Source organism: Spermophilus citellus, assembly GCF_964194105.1.
Source record: "Spermophilus citellus genome assembly, chromosome: 14".
In the NCBI taxonomy this organism is placed as follows: domain Eukaryota; kingdom Metazoa; phylum Chordata; class Mammalia; order Rodentia; family Sciuridae; genus Spermophilus; species Spermophilus citellus.
The window spans coordinates 98,606,945-98,627,673 of record NC_138194.1 but is presented as its reverse complement, the minus strand read 5'-3'; the positions used below and the strand labels follow the sequence as shown (position 1 = coordinate 98,627,673).

The window sequence follows — 20,729 nt, the reverse complement described above, 5'->3', positions numbered from 1 at the left end:
TATATAATGGTTTCTCAGTAAAAGCTTGTGGAATTAAAATTATTTCCCCCAAATAGCACTATTCAATAAAGTTCCCATTTATTTTCTTTGCTGCAGAGATTACTGTATCTATTAAAACTATACATAAATACTATTATTTATTAAATGTATTAATTTTCCCATCACACATCACTAAGTTTTATTAGTGGCTGAAATTAAGAGTTCCTCCCTTGAGTGTAATTTTAGCATGTTGTGTGTTTCTAAGTGGTGAAGAGGCCAAGTAATATAGACATTATCAATTTTAAAAATCAATGAAGTGGACAAGCACCTTTTTCCAAGAGAGATTATATGGGCAAAACAGACAGACAGACACACACTCCAAGTAATACACAATCTTCTTTGTTTTCACCTCCATTTGCTCAAGGATGGATATGCCAGTGGAGGAAGAAGGAAGACAAAAAAATTGAAATTGTTAATCCAGAAAATCCCAGATGACAACAGTCTGAGGAAGAATATGGAGAATGAATTGGATGAGTTAAAACCAAAGGCAAAAAATTTATATGTGAAAGAGGCTCCTACAATAGACTGGGTGAGGGATCAAAGTGTTCTGGCAATGTGAAAAGGGATGCACAGAGCCCATGCATGTTCTCTGAAGGACAGCAGGGAGCAGCAGGGAGGCACAACCATGATGTCCTTGTTTCTGGACAGACACTCGAGTATACTGTGCTGCTCGTCACTTACTGAGGGAAAACGCACAGGAAAGGATCTCGATGGGCAAGAAGTTCAGACACATCCACTCTGCGATGCCTGTGGGCATCCAGACAGAAGTGTCCAGTAGTGGTGTGTGCAATGGGAAAGGAGACACACACAGTAGGTCCACAGAAGAGCTGAACACCACATTAAATCAGGCTAGACCTAAACTAACCAGACTTCTGTCCACTCTGCCACCAAGCTTCTGGAGTGCCCTTTACAGGGTGTGGCCCTTGCTTTACCTATCAGTTATTTGTTCTGACAAAAGTTCAGTCTAGTCCATGGTATGAATTTCTCTCATTTTCTTCCAAAAGACTGAGAGGTGTTTTGATACATTTTCTGTTGCTACAACAGCATAACCCGAGCAGGGGTAATTTATAAAGAATGCATGTTTACTGGCTCATGGTTCTGGAGGTTGGGAAGTCCAAAAGTGTAGCATCAGCATATGTTTGGCATCTGGAGGCAGGCTTCCTGCTGGCTGCGGCATGACATGGTACCAGAAGTACTTGACATGGGGGGACACAATCGGAGCACCAGCTCAGGTCCTGCCTCCTCTTCTCAGGAAGCCCTTATGCCACCTGACCTCATCTAATCCAAACCGACTCCCCATGGCCCCAGCTCCCATCACCATTAACATGAATTTGGGGGTACATATTCCAACCATGACAAGAAGGATTGAGTTCTGTCCATATTTCCTATCTCCAATGCCAGCACAGATATGTAGATTTCAGTAAATCTACTCAGGTGGTATTTATGAGGTCAAGAGCCAAAATAAATGTATAGCAATACTTAAAGGTATTTAAGCCAGTAATGTGGGCTTAACAACATACTCTGAGGCAAATTCTCTACCCTTCCCCAACAAGTAAACAAAACATATCTACAGTTTATATACAACAATATTTACCAAAGAAGTTAGTAATTCCTAAATTTAGTTCGTTGTAATCATCTATGGAGAATTTGTGGGTTTTTGAATATAAGAAGTCCTTATGGGACATATAGGAAGATTGTATATCGGCAAATTTTGTAATTTCTCATTTAGTTCAGAAAAATTATTGCAATAATAATAATAAATCTCCAAAAGAATGTGAGTAGATTCTTTCAGGAGTGCCTTGTTAAATGGCTCTTTGGGGATTCTACTTTACAAATCTAAGTTCTGAAGGTGATTTCTGATGGGGAAAACTCAAAAGTATAAAGTAATATTTGAAATACTACCAAAATATTTCTCAAATGTGATCCAATTTATGGAAAACAACTTTCTCATTATTATGATAGGCATCATATGTGCAAGAACCTAGGAGCTGAAAGACTTCTGAGAAGGAAACAAATCAATTTCTGAAGATGCCTCCTCCCATAGCGACTGACATTACCCCCGCCCCAGTTCCTGCTACCCCTTGTAGGCTGTCAAAATAAGTGGAGAGCTAAAGTGGAAGGGGCCATGCATTTTAAAACAGTGGCCATTGTGGGCCAAGAGTGTCCCTGAATTCCTCTAACCCAGGATGGCCTTCCTACTTCACCCCAGGATGCCTAGATTTAGTGAACATGAGGAAAGACACTCCAAATGACTCCATGTGACTGACAAAAATGCATTTATGTATCTTAGGTAATTGCTTTTTGAATTGGGCTTCCCTGACACCAACAAGTTTCCAGACCCCTAACGGTCAGCTGCCGTGGTTTGAATGTGTGCCTGGCACTGTGGTGTTGGTAAGAGGTGGGGCCCCATAGAGCAAGTGCCAGAGTGTGGTAGTGCCATTTTACAGGGCCGGAGGGAGTGAAGTCAGTGTCCCCCTTCTACCTCTGCCAGGAAAATGCAACAGCAGCAGAGTCCTCCCCAGACACCAGAAGCTGGCTCCTGGACCTTGGGCCTCCCAGCTTCTAGAACTGAAAGAAACAGATTACTGCTCTTTATATCTAAAACAATTCCACCAAAGTGCACATCTGAAGGAAGGAAACGGTGTCTGCCCGCACACACCCACTGCAGCATTGTCCACAGCAACCAAGATATGCAAACAATCAAAACGCCCCTCACCCACCAAAAAAGTTTCAAAAACGTGATATCTGTGCAGAATGAAATACTACACAGCATTAAAGAAGCAGGAAACCCAGCTGCCTGTGACAACGTGAACGAGACTGGAGGACATCATTCTAGTGAGACACAGGGGTACGCAATGCGGACAAATTCGACTCAGAACGAGTGCCATGGTTCTTACAGAGCCTGGCTGGAGTCGGGGAAGGTAGACAAGGAAGAGAGATGCTGACCAAAAACGGAAAAGCTTTGGTTAGACAGGGGCAATAAGTTTTTGTGATTTATTCCACAGAATGAAATACAAATTAGCTAAATGGAAGGATTTTAAATGTTCTTACCATAAATAAATGTAAATATTTGAGGTGATGCACTATTAAGTGGCCTGATTCAATCACTCAGTGTCTGCTATGTCATGCTGTGACCCCACATGGGGGCCTGGGGTACAGCTCAGCAGTAGAGCCACTCTTGTCATGTGTCCCCACATAAACAAATTAGCAAATGAACACTTAAAATAATGATCATTTGCACACAAATCCTTGGGAAAAAAATTTTATGTATTTGAAATCAAGCAGTAGCTATAAAAAGGGCATTTTAACACACCTATATGTCCATGAAATATCTATGATCACAGGGACCCTTTAAGCTCATGATTTCCATGGAATAGGTTTCCACCAAGTAGCAAATTTATGGATTTTAAATTGTCTGTAACATGCTAGAAAAAAAAAAAAAAAGCATGACAACTATTAAAAAAAAAAAAAAAAAAGCAATCCTGACACTCCAGGAGCAAGTGGGTTCCAAAAGCACGTCTTTCTGTTCTCGTGATCCTTAGCCCCAAAGCCTCTGTGATGACAGCCAACACACCACATTTCAGCACTCACACCGCAGGAAAACTTGATGCAGGAAACCAGGCTAGTCACGACAAAGCTGCTACACACAGAGGATACCAGGATGCTCAGAAGTTATAACAACTACCACCAAATCATCAAGAAATGTAACAAACTATATCAAACCTACAGCTTTTAACTCAGAATTCTACACTAAACCTTTAAAACCATAACCACACTACAACATCTCAAATTACACATTCAAATAGCTTCTGCCCCCAAAATGAAAACCTTTTTTAATTCTAAATTTGTACTAATTAACTGTTTAGAAACTGAAGTGCAGAAACATGTAAAGTAGAAAATCCTGCATAAAATAAATCTCCAGAAGATAACTGTTCTTAAAAAGAGTCTGAAAGGTTTTTCCAGAAAATTTTCTGTGTTTTATGCCTTCTGATATGGTTTAGATAGTAAGTGTCCCCCAAAAATTAATGTGTTAAAGACTTAGTCTTCAAAGCGGCAATTTCCATAGATGGGCTCTTAGGGAATAAGTGGGTCGGGGGCTCTAACTCTCCAGTGGATTAATCTACTGAATGCATTAATAATGTGACTGCAATCCTGGGAGGAGGTAGAAACTGTAGTGGATGGGGCATGGCTTCAGGAAGTAGGTCGCTGGGGACACTGGACTCTTTCTTCCCCTGGTTCCTTCCTCCCCTCTCCCCAGCCTGCCCCCTTCCTGGCTGCCAGGAGCTGAGCAGCTTTCCTCTGCCACCTTCTTCCTTGTGATGCTCTCCCTCACCTCAGGCCCACAGCAATGGAGCCAGCCTGCTATGGACTAGAACACCTGTAACCAGAAACAAAAATAAATCATGCCTCCTCTAAGTTGTTTGTGGCAGGCATTTTGGTCACAACAATGAAAGCTGACTAACACGCTTTCCTTTTTCTTTTTTTCCACTTGATAACATAAAATAATACCACCCATTTATCCTCAGTTTCTCTTGCTGAGAGTTCAGTTGCCCATAATCAATCCTGAACCAAAACAGTAACAGGAAAAGTCCAGAAATAAACAATTAGTAAGTCTTAAGTAACTTTTATCACAGTATATTGTATGATTATTCTATTCCACTAGCTATTACAATTATTCTCTGTACTTAATTTGTAAATTAAACTTTATCACAGGTATGTATGAATATGTGTATACACACACACACACACACACACACACACACACTCACACGCTCACACACACACGAAAAACATCTTTCTAATGGTGCCCTTTATACAAAGTTCGGCACTACATGTATTTTTAGGCATCTCCAGAACATCTTGGAACACTTGCTCCAAGCACAAGGAGGCCACTTTGTACATGTTCTTACAGAGCATCATACACAGACAGAGCCCGTGACATTTAATGTCACACCTCAGCTTCTACAATGGTCAATATGTCACTTGGGTGCCACTGCTTCTCCTGAAACGGTTCAACTACTGACCTGGAGAACCCACACACCCTCCAAGAGATGTACCACTCTCCACTCTAACCTTGCACCTCCATTGACAGACCCCTTCATACTCTCTTAACACTTTTACGTGTGGCATTTATTAAAACCTGATATTTTACTGAAACTCCTCTGTTTAGCCAAAGGAAATGGTTTTAATGTCTCCAATAGCTCTGGCACACATACGGTGCTCCTCTGTTGTGAGGAATTCCTCAGCTTCTCCAGTCTTCCTCCTGCCATGACCCAGGTGGCCTCTTCAGAGACGGCCTCCTCCGAGCAGCACTCTTCCAGAAGGTCAAAACGATCTTCCTCCCTGACCTTCCAGAACACTCTATAATTACTGTTCGCATCCCCCACAAAACTGCGAGTTTCTTGAGACCAAAGACTGAATCTTAATCACACTGGTTTGTCTACGATGACGCCTAGCCAAGCAAGATCCTCATCACCTTCAGGTATGTGCTTGGACAGACAGACACACGGATGAATGAACAGCAAATGAAGCACAAACAAAAACCTGACCACAGTGCCCCTGAGTTCCTCACAGAGACCTGCACCCAAGGTTGACATGGCATCTACGGGACTCTGCTTCATCTAGACACTGCTCAGCACAGAGATCAGGGTTTATTATCAGGAAAACTACGAGAAACAATTCCCATGGTTTAGAAACTGGAAAAAATAAAAAGACGCCAGAACAGAGTGCCGTGTGCTCACTTTGAGTTTCACACCTTACAAGCTCAGATACATAAGAGAGCAAATGCACTCTAAGCTTTGAGCACTGAACAATCCATATGTTAACACTATCCTACTGATGGTTCCTTAAAAGAAATTGTTCCCCAGGAGTGGTGGCATATGCCTGTAATCCCAGCCAGCGGCTCCGGAGGCTGAGGCAGGAGGACTGCAAATTGAAAATCTGCCTCAACAACTTAGTGAGATCCTGTCTCAAAATTTAAAAAATAATAAAAAGAGCAGGGTCTGGGGATGTGGCTCAGTAGGTAAGTGCCCCTGAGTTCAATCCCTGGTACCAAAAAGAGAGAGAGAGAGAGAAATTATTTAATGAATGAAAATCATTATTTAATGGAATATTACAAGTAGCAGTTCTCTCCTCCCTGGCAGCTGAAAGCATCTGGCCAGCATGGACACCACAGCAAGCTGCATTCCATGAGCCACTGCAGAGGCCGGTGCAGCCTCCACTAGCCCAGCCTGCGAACTGACACAGCAGGAATGCTTCCCCAGGAACCCAGAGCCACAGGAGCTTTCACACAAAGCAGGCTTGAAACGTGCATGTCTTATGGTCCTTCACCAAACTGTCCTTCTTCAGTATTCTAAAAGCAGTGGCTCTGAAGCGAACTGCCCCAGATACCGCCAGTGCTCACATGGCCTCTCAGATTCTAAACACAGAGATGATGATGTGTCGTCCTCTACTCCATCAAGGTCAACACTGGAAAACTGCATTTTTTATTTCACACACTGTATTCATCTACTTTATTTCATATAGTAGCTTAAATACAACAAAGTATTAATTTCAGATTAATCATCATCTAGTAGAATAACCCAATTAAAGAGGGGCTCTATCTGAAGATGTTTCTACCTACTGCACAATGAACATACAGAACCTACTGAGCATAAAGAATCAATTTGCAAAAGTTCCCATGGGCCATACTTTGTTTAATAATGATTCTATAAAATGTTCATCACTAGTTTTCTATTTACAAAAAAGTACATGTTCAGTTCTGTAGTGGAGGGTGATGACTCACCCTTAACTAGAAGTGTCCACCGTAAACTCTTAGGCTCCAAATACAATATTAAAGCCAACAATCGGAAGCCTGGAGTGGTCAAAAATAAGGCAGATTCTGAGAGTCAAGACTGAAAACAAACATCCTAGGACAAACTAATTTTTGAGCTTTTTAAAAAAGACTGAGTAGCAGGGTTCAAAGCAACCATAATGCTAAAATTTGAGGAAGAAATTCTAGAAAAGAAACAGAGTTGAGGATTCCCAAATTTGGTACAGAAAATTTATTAAAATCTCCAGCTTACCCCAGAATTATGTATGTCAAAAATTAAATGCAAAAGTCAGACTAAGGAAAGATTTGAATTCCTACCAAAAAACGAAGTCGAAAGACAGCTTAACAAAGTTAAGTAGATGTTAAAACAAAGATACCTACATCCTTCAGAGAAATAAAACAAAATCCAGGGTTCCCACAGTATACATTCATAAAATCCAGTAACACAATCCAAAATGAGTAGAATGTGAAGAACGAGAACAGAAAGGCTCCCTGTCAAGGCAAGAGAACGTCAATGCCTCATAAAACCAACACGGCCTGGACTTCAGAACTGAAGGACAGACATTTAAGCACCTATTTTAACTGTACTCAGTAAAATAAAGGCAAACTTGCAATAAATGAAAAAACAAAATTTCAAACAGAAGGAAAATGTCTCCCTCACTTCTCATACCCCCCCCAATAAAATATCAATACTGAAATAGAAAATTATGAAACAATAATTATGACACATGATATAAAAAACTTCACTGATAGAATTAATAACAAAATGAACATAACTTATGAAAAAAAAAACAAGCTTAAGATCTAGCAGTAGGAAGTGGGCACATGCCTATAATCCCAGTCACTTGGGGGCCTTAAGGCTCAAGGATCTCAAGTTCAAGGCCCGCCTAGTCAACCTAGTGAGACTCTGTCTCAATGTAAAATTTGTAACAATGCTACTGGAGGTACCAGAGCTCTCCCCCAGCGTGTGGGAGGGCCTGGGTTCACTACAGTACAGCAAAACTGAATAAATAAAAGATGAGCAGCAGAGCAGCAATAGAAACCATCCAATCTGAAGAACCAAAATATAAAAATAAAAAGCAAAATCAATAAAGAAACAGAGGCACAGAAACCCAAGTGTTCTCATCAAAAGTTCAAATTTGTGTATAATTAAAGTTTTCTAGACAGAAGGAGAGAAAAAGGGTCAGAAGACATATGTGAAGAAACAACAGCTGAAATCTTGTGAAGATCTGAGATCCATTAAAAAAATAAAATTTTCACAAAAATTGAAAGAGAAAATCTGACTAGTGTTCTATCAATCAAAAACACTGAATACATCATCAAATTCCAGATAGCTTCACTGGTGAAATCTATCAAATGGTTTGAGGGAAAAAACAACATATGACATACATTGTCTGAAAAAAAGGAAAAGAACACTTCTTCCCTCAGTTTATGTAACCAACCTAACACTAATATCACGACTGTCACAGAAGGCCTTAGGCCCATGCCAGGCAGAACTCAGATGCCAGGGACCATCACCACAAGAGGACAACATGCTGCTGCCATGAGGACAACATGCTGCTGCCGAGCAGTGTCCAAGGAGAGGCACAAAGGCCACCCAGAAGATCGCGCCCAAGACTCCCTCAGTAAAAGGAAGCTACACCTGTGTGCCTTTGACAGCGCAGAAAAACAGTCAGGAAACCTCACCATCCAGTCAGACAAAATGCTGAGAGATGCACAGCAGGGGACTTCCACCCAATGACTGGCAGTGGAAAGCATGCAGCTGGTGTCAATCTGATGACAAAATACTAGGAGCCCCAATGAGGAAGCAAAAGGGCAAAGGGGGAAGAGGGAGGAAGGAGCAGGAAAGAGACATTTAAAAAAATAATAATACTATGTGCCCTCCTCCTCCACTGGGAATGAGGGAAGGGCTCCTCTCTCACCATGTACTCAGCATCACACTGGAGATACCAGCCAATACATTACTGTCAGCAAGATAAATATAAAGGCATAAAAATTGTAATGGGAGAATTAAACTTATAAAGCAGATGATATGATTACGTACACAGAAATCATAAGAAGTCTACAAAAATCTAAAAAGACTAATGATTTCACAAAGCAGCTCATATTGACAATGTGCTAAATTTTATATTAGAAACAAACACTTGGAAAATGAAAATTTAAAAATATTCATTCTTCAATAGTGTCAAAACATAAAATAACTAGGGTAAGTTTAACATAACATGTAAGACCCACACCCTACAAGTACCCATACTCTACAATGCTGTCAGTAGAAAATAAAGAATATCTAAATAAATAAAGACATATGCCATATTCAGGAAAATGCTCAACAGACTCATTGCAACTGCAATAATAATCCCAGTAAGTCATTTTGTTGAAATTAACAAATGGATTCTTAACTTTGTTTTGAACTATAAAGGACCTACAGTAGCTAAGCAATCATTAAAAAGGAGGACACAATTGGAGGAGCACTACATTATCTAACTTTCAGGCCTCACTATACAAAGCTACAGAAAACAAGACACAGTGGTACTTGCATACGGATCCATGAATAGATCAATGAATCAGAATAAAAAGCTCAGAAATACACCTTCATTTACTCAGCCATCTGATTGCCATCAAAGTGCTAAAAAATTAGAGGAGAGACAACACCTTTCAATAAGCAGTTCTGAGAAAAATAGATGCTCACGTGGGAAAAAATGAACCTGAGCCAGGAGCAGCAGTACACACCTATAATCCCAGTGACTCCGGAGGCTGAAGCAGGAGGACTGCAAGTTCAAAGCCAGCCTCAGCAACTTAGCAAGACCCTGTCTCAAAACTAAAATAAAAATAAAAAGGGCTGAGGATGTGGCTCAGTGGTTAAGCACTCGTGGCGTCAATCTCTGGTACCAAAAAAAAAAGAAACTGACCGTTGTCTTAATACATTTTCTGTTGATAAAATAAAATAACTGAAACTGGGTAATTCATTAAAAAAAAAAAAAACAGAAGTTTTTTTTTTTTGGCTAATAGTTCTGGAGACTGGAAAGTCAAAGAGTATGGTATCAGCATCTGCTTGGAATTCAGTGAGGGCCTTCTTGCTGCCTCATAACATGGAGCAAGACATTTTGGATGTCACTTATTATACAGTTACTCAATGCCATCAGGGTGCCCCACCCTCATACACTAATCTAACCCTAACTACCTCCCAAAGACCTTATCTCCAAACACCATTAATTTATGAACGGAGCGATAAAATTCCCAGCCCATGAATTTTTGGAATATGCATTCAAACCACAGCAAAACTCTATGTCATATCATATACAAAAATTCATCTGAAATGCATCACAAAACAGTAAGAGCTAAATGATAAAAAGCTTTCAGAGAAAACACAGAATATATTCATAACTTCCCAAGAACTCTAACATTTCCATAAGGTTTGCAAAGATTTTTCAGGGCACAGAAGGCAATAACCATAAAAGAAAATACTGATGAATCTGGCCCAATCAAAATTGAGAATGTGGGCTTATCACAAAGCCATCAAAGAAACAATAGACAAGCCATAGACTGAGCCAAATATGTGCAAAGAGCATATCTAACAAAAGACTTATCTCTATGTTATGTACAAAACTCCTACCAATCAGTGATAAAGACACACAACTCATTTACAAACAGGTAAAAGGTATAAACCTCACAAAAGAAGATATGTGAATGGTCAATTAGTATATGAAAAATCGCACAAAATTATGAGTTGCAAGTTGACATTAAAAAAGGATACTGACATACCATAAAAATAACTAAAATAAATTTTAAAATGACAGCACCAAATTTTTTGATACAATAGGACAATCACAACTTGCATGCTTTATTTGTAAACATGTGACAAGTTATGGCCACTTAAGGAGGAAAAAAAAATGTGTCTTTCAAAAATAAATACACAGAAGTGATGACACCGGCACTTTACCCAGGAGAAGTGAGAAAATGTGTCTCAAAATTATTTATATAGAAATGCCCACAGCAATTCAACTTTTAACAATCCAAAGTGAAAACTATCTAGGCAAACAGACAAGATAAAACTGTGGTAATATTCAGCAACAAAAAAAAAATAAATAAATTACTGACAAGTGCAACAGCATGCACCAATCATGTATAAAAAAAGACAAAACAGAAGAAATTAAAATAACAATAGAATACATGACATTTTGAACATATATGCACTAAGCCTTGTTCTAAGCATTTAACAGGGATGATCATTTTAAGTTCTCACTGTCCAACTTCATATTGCCAATGAGAAAACAAGTCTGACCTCACACTGCCCACGCTGACAGCAGGACTCATAGGTAATTTCCTTGGGGGCTCCACAACTCACACAAAAGTCAAACAGAAAGGAGAGAACCACTAAACCCGCTAAGTTTGCTGTTACACTACTTATTAACTTAAAAACAAGCTTCTAATTATATATACATGGGGGGTGTTGAGAGAAACATCTCTAGAAAACACCCAACAGCATATAAACCAACCACCCACTCCCCAGGTTGAGTCAATCAATGCATCTGCAGCGTAGACCTCAGGGTCTTACCTTAGGAAACTGTTTTACAGGAATCAACACCTTCTGTCCCAGCTTCATGTTCTTATTAATCACCACGTCAATGTACTTTTCTTCATCCTTGCCTTCTCCTTTTTGAAACTTTTCTATTTCTGTAGAGGCAAAAAGATAACCATGAAGCACATGACCCAGAATGGCAGAGGACGGAATTTATGGTTCAATGCTGTGACATGAAATCAAGTGCAAAAATGTAGACTCTTAGATCCCCATGATTTTTCAAGTAATGACACATTCCCTATGTTATCAATGAATCCTCACAAATAGAAGACATTCATATACAGAGGTTCTACAAAGTCAACTCCCACTGCCCGTGCTAATAGAGGGGAACAGCAGGCTAGATAACAAACACAAAATAATAAAGACACCCCTGGGGCCTTCTGGAATTCAGAGAGAAGCTGATCAAATAAGGAAAAGGCAGACGTGATCTCAGTGCTGACTGCAAACTGGCTTTCCCGCTTCTATAGCAGACTTGCCTGGCTTCTGAAGCATGGGCCTTCAAGGGCTGACTCTGCGATGGCACTGAAGGCCCAGCCTTACCTCCTCACAGGGCAAGCAACTGCAGGCAGTGTTCTATGTGACACTCTGAAGACGGCACCTCCATGCTCTTCCAACACTTATCTCAGTAAATCTCACTTTTTCTGAGCAAATGAGTTTTTCCTCAGTGGAGCAGCAAGAATGTAAGAGTGGCTCTTTCTTTCCCAGGTTGAGGCTCACAAAGCACATCACGTTCAACTCTACACTGCCCTTATATAAGAGAGAACATCATACCTCTCCCACCAGAACAGACTTCTCAGTGGGATCTTTCTTCCTTCAACAAACATCAACGACCAGTGACTTTCTATGTGCAAGTTTCAGAGCCTAAAATATATCAGTACACTCTTCATTCACCTCACGGCCTGGAGCAGGTGGTTGTACAAGAGGCACCCATCAGATGCTCCAGCCACTGCTGAAATGAGGGTATGGACTGCCACCTCCAAGCTACAAATGCAAAACACCAGGTGCAAAGAAGGGCCATGGCCTGCTGGAGAAGAACCCAAGGGTGGCATCAACTGAACAAAGTGGTTCTTAAATTGATCCATTTTGCTTATTAAGCTAGAAGCAGTTTAGAAATCCACACATATCATCCCTGGACCAGGCACCTCAGACTCGTGACACTATTCCATCCTCAGGACAAGAGGTTCAGAGAGGTGACTTGACCAAGGCAGCCAGGAGAGGTGGCACACACCTGTAATCCCAGCAGCTCAGGAGGCTGAGGCAGGAGGGTTGTGAGTTCAAAGCCAGCCTTAGCAACTTAGTGAGGCCCTAAACGACTCAATGAGACCCTGTCTCTAAAATAAAATATAAACAAAGTCTGGAGATGTGGCTCCATGGTTAAGTGCCACTGGGTGACTGAAGCAAAGGCAGGACTTACACCCCAGTTCTGTCTGACGCGGAACACAGTGTGCCACCGCAGTCTCCCGCACTGCTTTTTAGTGTAACGAACATAAGATTGCCATGGGCAGCCTCGGAGAAGTGGAGGACCCGTTAAAAGCTGGAGGCTCCAGATTTGGGACTTCCATCACCACTAAGAAGCCAACGCGCCTCATAAAACCACTAGGGGAATGTCGCTACACCCACTGTTGTACCTAGTTGTTGTCTATGATAAAAAAAAAAAATTGTTATGATTCAAAAGACATAAACATTTCGGGATCCCAGTCCTAGAATGATTCTATAACAGGAAACCTCCTAGGACTCGGGTTCTTAACGTGTAAAACCAGAGTATCTAGGACTTGCTTCTAAAATGCCAGGATCTTTTGTGAATCAGGGAAGCTCAAAGAGACTCTCTGCTTGACAAACTGCAGCCACAGTCACCCAGCAGTCCTCCTGAGTTCTGTGGGTCCTCACAGCACACACCAACCTGAGGCAGTGGAGGGTGCCTGAGGAAGGGCAGGAGGAAAGGGTTGGAAGAAAGGGAAGCCTGCCCAGCGAAGGCCACAGCCACCTAATCGGCAGCTCCTGTCTTCTTGACACTCACTGTGTGTTCGCTGCAGAAAGCACAGCAACAACACGCGCAGAAACAGAAAAGCACACTTAACTTACTGACGTTTTCTTCTATGACAGTACATACCTGCACGTGGTAAGAACCTGAAGCACTATGACGGGAAGTGCTCCTTGTATTTCAGCCCATCACCCATACCCACACTGAGGGAATGTATGCACACAGTCACAGATACATGCACACACAGGTTGATCCACATATATGATCTCAGGATTGTCTATAAACAAATACCCAGAGTCTGAAAACTATAGAACTAATGGTATAAATGAGCCAAATTTGTTTTTTTGTTTTTCTCAATAAAGAGCAATAAGTCACACATCAGTTGCTTTAGTAATTATAATAATTCATGACTTCAGCTTTAATTAGTAAAAGAAAGTAAATCCCATCTTTCATTATCTACTTATTCAATCCTTGGAAATACTTTGGGCACAGCTAAAAGAGTCAATGAAATTAGGAACACCAAAACTACTTCTTCAGGGGAAAAATAAAAAAGATTAATGTGTGTGTGGACTTCCATCAGAATAGTTTTAACTACCTACTTTCTTTTCAAATGACAAAGAAATTTTTAAAAATCTAGAAATCACAATAGATGCTCAATTTAACATTTAATTCCATAAAATCAGAATTTAAAATACTCCTTTTATACATTAGTGACATATAACATTTGAAGTAATAAATAGTCACACAGGCAAGTTGTAAAAATTAGAAAAATTATATATTCTACCTTATATTAATGTTTGAGCATACCTATGATTTTAAAGAGGAAAATAAAAGAATATCTAAAACAAATACCTTTTGTCTCTTTATACACACATAGTTATTTTACAAATCACTGTTTTGGCTTAAATAAGCTTTGAATTAATCTGGGGATTAATATTCATTACTTAAGATTTATTTTTTAAAAATGATTTGAGCCTGAGGGTATGATTTACTGTTCCTAAGGCACCACAAGGCAATGAACCCACACCCTGCCACAGCAGTCAACCAGCCCTGGTCTGAATTAAGGCTGCTCTACTTTCCTCAGGCCCTTGGGCCTTTCAGTTATTGAAGCCAAAACTGATCAAAAGTTATTTTAGGGCTGGGCTTGTAGCTCAGTGGCAGAGCCCCTGCTTTGTACTGGGTCAATCCTCAGTACCATATAAAAGTAAATAAATAAATAAATAAAGATATTGTGTCCACCTATAACTAAAAAAAATTTCTTAAAGATTAAAAAAACTTGGTTTATAGACACTATTCAGTCAACAATTTCACATTTTTTTAATAACTAGTACATTTGTTTTCTGGTATTTTTCATATTTTTAATTGGTTCAGTATAATTGTTCATAATGATGGGATTCACTGTTATACATCTGTAAATGCACGTGATATAAGAACAGAATTGGGCCAAAATCATCCCCAAGCGTTTCCTCCCTCCCAGGGTTCCTTTCCTCTGCCCTACTGATCTCTTCTGATTTCCCTGAGATTCCCCACCACATACACATACACACATACCCCTTTCTTTTCCTTTTTCCTTTCCAGCTTCCATATTTAAAAGAAAACATATGACCCTTGATCTTCTCAATATGGTTTATTTCAATTAATGTTATATTCTCAAGTTCCATCCATTTTCCTGTAAATTATGGAATTTAATTCTTATTTTGGGCTGAATAAAACTCCATTGCGTACATATACCATATTTTCTTTATCCATTCATCCAATGACAGACATATAGGCTGGTTCCATTATGAATTGTGCTGCTTTAACAAGGATATTCATTTATCTCTACACTAGGTTGAATTTAATTCTGTAGGATAAATACTGAGGAGTGGTATAGCTAGGTCATTTGGTGGTTTTATTCCTGGTCATTTTAAGAACCTCCAAACTGATTTCCAAAGTAGTTGTGCTAATTTACAATCCCATCAACAGGGGTGTTCCTTTTCCTCCACATCCTCTCTAGCATTTATTACTGTTGGTATTCTTGACAGATGCCATTCTGACTGGAATAAGATGAAATTTCAGTGTAGTTTTGATCTGCATTTAAATTAAACTTTTTTTAAGTTTTAAAGAATTTTTTAAATACTAAAACTAAATAAAACAAAAATTTATACTAAGCTAGCCAGGCTTATATTTACACATTGTTGGGAGAAAAATCTATAAAAGTTTCACTCTCTTTGGATAATTCATTCAAGTTCTTCATCACCCTTTCATTGAAATTATGATGGAGAATTTACCTGACATTCATGTCTCACTTAAAGAACAGATATGTTTGAAAGTTAGATATAAAACATTTTGATATTTAAATACAATGGGGTTTCCCCGTGATGGGGAAATGCTGGTATCTACCCCCCAAAAAAGAGTGAGTTCTGATACATGCAGGAATTATACTAGCTGCTGAAATAGAATACAGAATGTGAACCACATAAACAAATGTAATATTATGTACAGAGTGCTGCAGAAAAGGGACTAAGAGGTCCAGAATTTAAAAATTACTTTAAAAGCTGGTAAATCTGAAATATGTGCTAAATTCCTCAAGTATAAGGAATGAAAACTGCCAGGCTTCAGGAACATAAATAGTCCTCTGCAACACTAGTTCACATTCACTCGTCTGCACAGTTAATAACTAGAGTTTTACTAAGCTATTATAATCTACCTTTTCCCCCCTTTACTCTTGTTATCAAGACAAGATGGAAAAAAATCGGGCAGTAGTAATGATAAAATTTTCACTTACAAAGTGAAAACAGGCTTAAACATGAATTGATTTTTTGACCCCAAGTTCTGGGCTCCTGCAGAAAGACTGGACAGACTCAAAGGAGAAGAGGGATGATTCAGTCAGGCCAACAGGGAGGAAAACTAAGGACAAGTAAATAGCGGTCCTAGCACTGACATAGGAAGGAACCTAGGTTAAGTAAGTCAATAATTATTAAGAATGCTTTAAAATAATTGGAACAACTCCATAACGTTTATAAAGAGCTGCTCCTCACTGCTGAAAAGTGCTCTTCTAGAAGTCATAAGTTGTTTTCCTAAAGAAACACTGAATAAAATTCATAAAAGGTCTGGAAAAGGATGGTTGACTGATGGAGACCAGCCTGCACCATGAAGCACCAGTGTGAGGGCCCTCCTGATGCAGAGCCCCTTCACCAGGTACTTTGGCTCTTCTCAGCTTTAAGAAAAGGCAGGGCTTAGCCAGGTCTACAATAAAGTGAATGGTAATACCTCCATGTGGCATGTCATATCAAAATCTGCAACAGTCCAGCTGTGGATTAGAATAGATCCCAAAAGATATATAAATAGCATTCATAGCCTTTATAAAATTTTTTGACAGACTACTAAAATGCTCCTGTAGCTGCTGGTATGAAAGAGATTTTTAAACTTTCAACATGAAAAATGCTTTCACTAAGAAATTGTTTCATTTAAGCAATTCAAACCTAACCCTATTACATTCAAACCAGAGACAAATACACTAAAACCTGCCCAAACTAGATTTGAATCATTAAGCTCATAATCTTGCAAACAGTGTACCTAAGCAGAAGTAAATGGCCCAGCAGAGGAGAGAGGCATATCAGTGTCTAATAAGAATAAGCTCATCATAAATACATAAACACACACACACACAACACACATATACACACACCATCAAAGGAGAACAAAATAATACTCTAAATATTAAGAATTCTGAAAGTAAACTATTTTCATAAACACGGGGTATATCATTATACAAGATGCCCTTAACTATGCATACGACATATTGAAACACACATATGTACATGGCAAATTCCTTCAAGAAAGAGGATAAGGAATAAGCAGAGGAGGATGAAATTAATTAATTAGTTGTACCCATTATGAATAATTAATAAAGATATAGCAATGGTATTTGCAGCTGGAACTTATTCAATGACTATGTTCAGGTATTAATCCCTGCATGATGCCACCAGGCAGATAAAATCTTCATTGCTCAGGAAGTAAGTGCCCACCCTAAAGACACTCAGTAACTCGACTACATTCCCACACCACCAGGACCCAGGATTCTAACCTGTGTTTATCTGATTCCTTAAGTCCATGGTACTTCCATTTTCTTGGTATTACTGTATAAGTGGGATCTTAATTTTGAGTGAGGAAAAGAAAAAGTGCTTTGGATTATCATAATATGTGGAAAAAAACTCACAAAGTTATTACAAATACTAAAACAAATGTCTATCAAAATGCTTTGAAAATTGTAACACATAATGAAAATATAGGTTGTTATTACTGTTTACTTATTAAAATATCTAATTTGTACTGGCTTATGTATTCTCTCAAAAAAAAAAAAAATTAACTACTCAGCCATTTGCAGAGATGCCTCCAGGGCCTTAGGCACTACAGGAAAAAGCCACCCAGACCAGACTGCGAGGTCCTCACCCAGGTAGTGGGGATGACACTCAGCTGGGAGGGACCCTTTCCTGGGTCACAAGCATCTCTACCATGCTGCCTTCCAGCCACTCAGGATCCTGTCCTCAGCCCCTGAGTACACACCACACACTCTCTTCACACACTCATCTGTTGATGGATGTGTGAGCCCAAATCCTAGTTGCTATTAACAGTCATGCAACAAACAGGAGCCTGCAGCCATCTCTCTCACATGCTGACCTCACTTCCTTCAGATAAACAGCAAGCAGTGGGGAAGTACTAGGTCACATGGTAGTGCTATTTTTAATTTTCTGCTTTTCATAGTGGCTATACTAATTTCCATTCCCCCAACAGAGTGCCAAGGTTTCCATTCCCCACTTCCTTGCTAACACTTAAGTCTTCTTTTTGTACCATCACCTTAATTTCTCCTAACTATATACAGTTATTCACCAAACAACAGATACCATGGCAGAACATCAAGATATGATGTGGTCATCTGAGCCTCAGTGAAATATGAATGTGACCCCTGAACAAGGGCAAATACTCTAAGGCCTTCAGCAATGAGCAGGTCACTAAATTCTGGAGCTGAATTCTAACCATTTTAATATAAACAAATTTTAAAAGTTTCTTGGCATTTTAAAACAAAACCAAAAACTAGAAATCAGAGATGAGATGCTCCTTAAAACTGGCAGAAGAAATCTAATTAATAAGTAAGTACAGTATTCTAGAGGTACACTGTAGGCTCTACATATACTCAGTCCTTGTAATTTCTTAGACAGGACAAAAGTATCAGCTCCAATTTTCTTATACCTAATAAGTGACAGGACTCAAAGCTGGACTCAGGATTATCTGACTCAAAGTTTTGCTTGTTTCCCAAATCATCAGCCAACAAAATGTTGACTCTAAGACAAAACGAAACCTTCCAACCAACAAGTAAACAAAATAGGTTAAGCATCACCTCCAATAAGTATAAGGACATCTATAGGGATGAGCCACTGCATATACTGTTTGCTGAGAAGTGCAACAGAACCAAAGGAGGAAGTTAAAAACACTGTGAGCATAGAAAAGAGCAGGTTATATGCACATGGTGAGGAGGAGGAATGACTGAACTCAGGTTTACCTACGCTTTACGGGTCCCAATGGGGAACACTAGCACATTCTTCTTCCATTGGCCCATTTTCACCTAGTGGTAAGAAATATTCTGAAATTAATATTTACTGAAACACTTGGGAAGACTGGTAAAGTGTCTACTTAAATAACACAAAAGGACAAGCAGGAAGACAGACCTAGACAACAGGAATAAAAAGGACGGGACATTTGTGTTCCTAAAGAAAACAATCCCTTGGCTATTCCAAATGACTGATGATTGTTCCTTAAAAAATCCAATGCCCTGCTCAAATTAATATCCTGCAAACCCACACATGAAATGAAGTAACCAAGGCACTAAGTTAATTCATGCTAATAAGGACTTAAGTCAGTAACTACTGGGAAGAGAGGATAAGGTAACTATTAGAGACCAAAAAACAGAAAATGCAGTTTTTAATTATACCTAAGGGTTAAATCACATTTCTCACTTTTAATTGAAAACACAATTAATATAATGCAAAAGACCAGCTATCTTATACAATTATCAGGCTCCAGAGGTCACCAATTAGAGCCCTGCAAGGATTTGAATTTAAAAAGGTTTTATGATTAGGTGAAGTAATGACCCAAGAAGAGATGAGCTCTGTTCAGGCTGCAGTCATTATCAAGCCCATTTCCTCAGTGTGCCCCTCCTCCATCCCACAGGCATCACCACACTGTGAGAATCATGGCTGCACTCACAGAGTTCTACGGCAGCCAGATGACAGGAGCATTCGACTCTTTATTACTTTCATATCCAATAAGATTGTAAATGAACATTTTCTATTGGTTAGATGTACAATAATACAGTAGCACACTATTTAAAACAATATCCAAGTAGAATTGCCAAACATTTTTAGGTTGGTTTCATAATCAGTCCCTATTTATACAGCAAAGAGAAAGAGTAAATGGGTGGCGGGGGGAGTTCGAAACACCAAGACGTATTTCTGTGTGATTATTTAGAAGGGTCACTTAAAAAAAAGAAAGAAAAACAGCATGATCAAGGACTGCAAGTACATCCCAAAGAACACATCTCTGGTACTGTTTAAAAGCCATCAATGCAACCACAGGCCATAAGCCAGCACAATAAAAACAGCTAAAAATCTCAACCAGAAACACAGCTTAATGGTAAACATACACAAATGCCTAAAATTACAATATTTCTCTCCTACTCAGTGTTCTTCCTTGTCACCTGAAAACTGCCAAGCAGGCATAAAACATTTGTTAAAGGCAAAATGCAATTGCAGCAGGAACATACATCCTATCACTCAGATTTAATCGTGATGTAAAATTAAGACTTGGATGAAAAATAAATTCATATTTAATAGTCACAGCCTCTGAGGACATGAAATGTCTCAGCGCAGACCTATATAATGAAAATTAAGGCTATCTTCCCATGTCAAATTAAAGCCAGGAGAGCTATCCTACTAGGTCATCCCCAGTCATATTTTATGTCGCTTGGTTTATGCTTTAGAGGCTCTCTCTCACAGTGGACATCCTCATGGGGTGAGGAAGGGGCTCTTTAAGGGATGTTGTCAAGTTAGGTACAGATCTCCACATTCTAAACCAAGTCATACACTGAAATTATTTAGGGGTGCTATAAAAAATAATTACACCAAGGCCAGTCAGTGGCACTCAGTTGTTTCCGCCATGTCCTTCCACAGTGGAATATTTAGTTCAGTGAGTGTGCACACTAGGGGTTCCACATGACAGTAGGAGTTCCACTTCTCAGATCTACTGACAGTGGACTTACTTTTAGGCTGAATACAGAGGCC

The 20,729-nt window shown here is 39.4% G+C and overlaps 1 protein-coding gene across 1 annotated transcript in view; it reads right to left on the bottom strand.

The window, feature by feature from the left end:
- Positions 1-20,729, bottom strand: part of KHDRBS3 (KH RNA binding domain containing, signal transduction associated 3) — a 168,842-nt gene that overhangs the window by 107,248 nt on the left and 40,865 nt on the right. Inside the window, exon 2 of the mRNA XM_081266259.1 lies at positions 11,406-11,524. Within this exon, the coding sequence (XP_081122385.1) occupies positions 11,406-11,524 (119 nt within the window). The remainder of the gene's footprint in view (positions 1-11,405; positions 11,525-20,729) is intronic.